At 49.2% G+C, this 3,477-nt stretch overlaps 1 protein-coding gene across 1 annotated transcript in view; it reads left to right on the plus strand.

Moving 5' to 3' along the window:
• STIP1 (stress-induced phosphoprotein 1) overlaps nt 1-3,477 on the plus strand; it is a 31,206-nt gene that overhangs the window by 4,873 nt on the left and 22,856 nt on the right. The window contains exons 2-4 of the mRNA XM_011993587.1: nt 1,433-1,642; nt 2,632-2,701; nt 2,849-2,990. Coding sequence (XP_011848977.1) covers nt 1,433-1,642; nt 2,632-2,701; nt 2,849-2,990 — 422 coding nt within the window. The remainder of the gene's footprint in view (nt 1-1,432; nt 1,643-2,631; nt 2,702-2,848; nt 2,991-3,477) is intronic.

Consider the following 3,477-nt stretch of genomic DNA (forward strand, 5'->3'; position numbering starts at 1 on the left):
TTTTTTTTTTTTTTTTTAATTAAAAAGTAAACTTTAATGTCAAATGCAAACTTGGGGAGGGCAGAAAGATCACACACAAGGCTGTCACTTCACACTTGGAGGGTTGCACAGCAGCCCAGCAGAGGCACTCCTCACTTCTCAGACAGTGGGATGGGCGGGCAGAGACGCTCCTCACTTCCCAGACCATGCAGGGGCTGGGCCGAGGAACTCCTCACTTTCCAGACAGTGCAGCGGCCAGGCAGAGGTGCCCCTCATTTCCAAGACAGAGGCGGGCAGGCAGAGGTGCTCCTCTCTTCCCAGTCAGGCAGCCGGGCGGAGGGGATTCTTACTTCTCCGACGGTGGGGCGGCCAGGCAGAGTTGCTTCACTTTTTCAAACTGCTGTATCCCACCGGGCGCAGTGGCTCACGCCTGTAATCCCAACACTTTGGGAGGCTGAGGCGGGTGGATCACCTGAGGTCAGGAGTTTAAGACCAGCCTCACCAATATGGTGAAACCCTGTCTCTACTAAAATTACAAAAATCAGCCGGGCATCGGGGCGGGCACCTGTAGTCCCAGCTACTTGGGAGGCTGAGACAGGAGAACCACTTGAACCTGGGAGGCAGAGGTTGCAGTGAGCCAAGATGGCACCACTGAACTCCAGCCTGGGCGACAGAGTGAGACTCCGTCTCGAAAAGCAAAACAAAACAAAACCCTGCTGTATCCCTACTTCTTGCACTCTAAATGTTTGAGAATGGAGAGGTTTAAACCACAGTAGCATTTCTTTATCCTCCATCCCCTTTGTAATGCAGTAATATTTAAGAATGGCAGGAATCAATTTGGGGGGCTAGCTTGACTGTTACCCATTAATGAACATTTATCTATCATGTGGCGACATGTTGTCACACCGGGAAATGACTAGTTCTTCTCTGATGGGAGGAGATGGCAACCATGCCATAGGCAGGCATCTTGCTGCTCCCAAGAAAGAGAAGCCTCCGCTGCCATCCCACAGCCTTTGGGTCACTGGAGCATGTATCAGTGCCACTCCGCCCACCTTCTTCCTGTGAGGGGTGACTAGGCCTGTGCTCCATTTATCATTTGGATGCTTTGGAAATCTGTGACAGATGAATTGACTTTTCCATGAAAGGAGCCTGTGATGCGTCCTGGAGTGGCTTCGTGAGCTCCATGTAGAGACCGGAAGAGTGGCAGAGCCCGCGTTCGTCACATCAGGGCTGCCGTGGAGTGCAGCCTGGGCTCTCTGCCCCTGCTTATTTTTTCTTTGCTGGCTCCCTAGGGAAGGTGTGGGAAATTAAATAAATGAACTTCTTTTCTCTTTTCTGATCTGTAAAGTCACCCATTTATTTGTTGGTAACTCCGGAAAAGAATGAGTGTTATCTTAAAAGCTTGGATTAAATGGGCTGATCATAGAGAAGCTGTGTGCTCCTTTCCCCTCAGGTCAATGAGCTGAAAGAGAAAGGCAACAAGGCCCTGAGCGCGGGCAACATCGACGATGCCTTACAGTGCTACTCTGAAGCCATTAAGCTGGATCCCCACAACCACGTGCTGTACAGCAACCGTTCTGCTGCCTATGCCAAGAAAGGAGACTACCAGAAGGCTTACGAGGATGGCTGCAAAACTGTCGACCTAAAGCCTGACTGGGGCAAGGTCAGCTGTGGGCAGCGGAGGGAGAGAGGCCCTTCCGACCTTTCCACAAATGCCATTTGGTGGCCTGAGGCTCACCTGTCCTGATAGACTGATAGTTACCTACCCACCTCCCTGTTTGAGTATCCTCCTCAGAAACGGCATTTTTCATCAAATCTAAGATAGCCATTAGTTGTAATACAGCCTTTATTTTTGGTACTAAGAAGGAAGAGGCTGGGGCTAGGCGCGGTGGCACATGCTGTAATCCCAACACTCTGGGAGGCTGAGGTGGACGGATCACTTGAGGTCAGGAGTTCAAGACCAGCCTGGCCAACATGGGGAAACCCTGTCTGTACTAAAAATGCAAAACAAATTAGCCAGGCATGGTGGCATGTACTTGTATTCCCATCTACTCAGGAGGCTAAGGGAGGAAGAGCACCTGAGCCTGGCAGGCGGAGATTGCAGTGAGCTGAGATCGTGCCACTGCACTCCAGCCCAGGTGACAGAGCAAGACCCTGTCTAAAAAAAAAAGGAGGAGGAGGAAGAGGCCAGGTGCAGTAGCTCACACCTGTAATCCCAGCACTTTGGGAGGTTGAGGCATGAGGATTACTGGAGCCCAAGGGTTTGAGACCAGCCTGGGCAACATAAGGAGTCCCTGTCTTTACCACAAAAATAAATAAGGAAAAAAAATGCTGCTAAAGAAACTGACCACAGTTGATCAGAGGTGAATGGGGTGGGGCGGATGTGCCTCTGCTATTTGGATGGATCCTTAAAGTAGCAGCCTAGGCCTCGTAGCCTACTCCTCTCCTTTTTTCTCTTTGGCCTTTGTGCGAATACTCATTTTTTTCCCCCATTAAAAGTAGAATTGTTCTTTTTGGAGTTCATCTTCTGGATTTACCTCTGGGTGTTCTTTATTTTGTGTCTGTCTTTGGTGGTTTAAGGGCTATTCACGAAAGGCAGCAGCTCTAGAGTTCTTAAACCGATTTGAAGAAGCTAAGCGAACCTATGAGGAGGGCTTAAAACACGAGGCAAATAACCCTCAACTGAAAGAAGGTTTACAGAATATGGAGGCCAGGTTGGCAGGTAGGTACTACGCACAGTTTTCTTTCTTATTATTAATGGGATTAATTTTGAGTCTTCCCCCTGAGAAATGTCAGTCTGTTAGGGTATGGGACACAGTAATTCTAGTGAACTCGTTTCATAGTGATGTGCTTTCCTTTACTCGGACAGAGAGAAAATTCATGAACCCTTTCAACATGCCCAATCTGTATCAGAAGTTGGAGAGTGATCCCAGGACAAGGACACTACTCAGTGATCCTACCTACCGGGAGCTGATAGAGCAGCTGCGAAACAAGCCCTCCGACCTGGGCACGTAAGTGGACGCCGCTCATTGAGGTTCTGGAAATCAAGAGGAATGTTATGCTTTTTCTTCCTGTAGCGTCACAGCAGAGGGTTCCCTGCCCTAAACTGCAGTTTCTGCCTTTGCTTATTCTCTGCAGAGCAGTAGCGGGTGGTCGTTTATTTGTAATTATAGAAAGGGTCAGGGGAGCATATATCACAGTAATCTAGAATGTTCCTTGTCATCTATATACATCTCTTGCCTGCTATCCTAGAACTCTGATCTAGTGTCAACCCCATCCTTTCCATCTACTAAGGCCCTACTGTCTCTGTTGGTAGATCAGGGTGGAAACAGGCTTGAAGTTCATGTGTAAAGATGTGTCTAAATCGGCCGGGCGCGGTGGCTCAAGCCTGTAATCCCAGCACTTTGGGAGGCCGAGACGGGCGGATCACGAGGTCAGGAGATCGAGACCATCCTGGCTAACCCGGTGAAACCCCATCTCTACTAAAAAATACAAAAA

Source organism: Mandrillus leucophaeus, unplaced genomic scaffold, assembly GCF_000951045.1.
Source record: "Mandrillus leucophaeus isolate KB7577 unplaced genomic scaffold, Mleu.le_1.0 Scaffold43, whole genome shotgun sequence".
Classification (NCBI taxonomy): Eukaryota; Metazoa; Chordata; class Mammalia; order Primates; family Cercopithecidae; genus Mandrillus; species Mandrillus leucophaeus.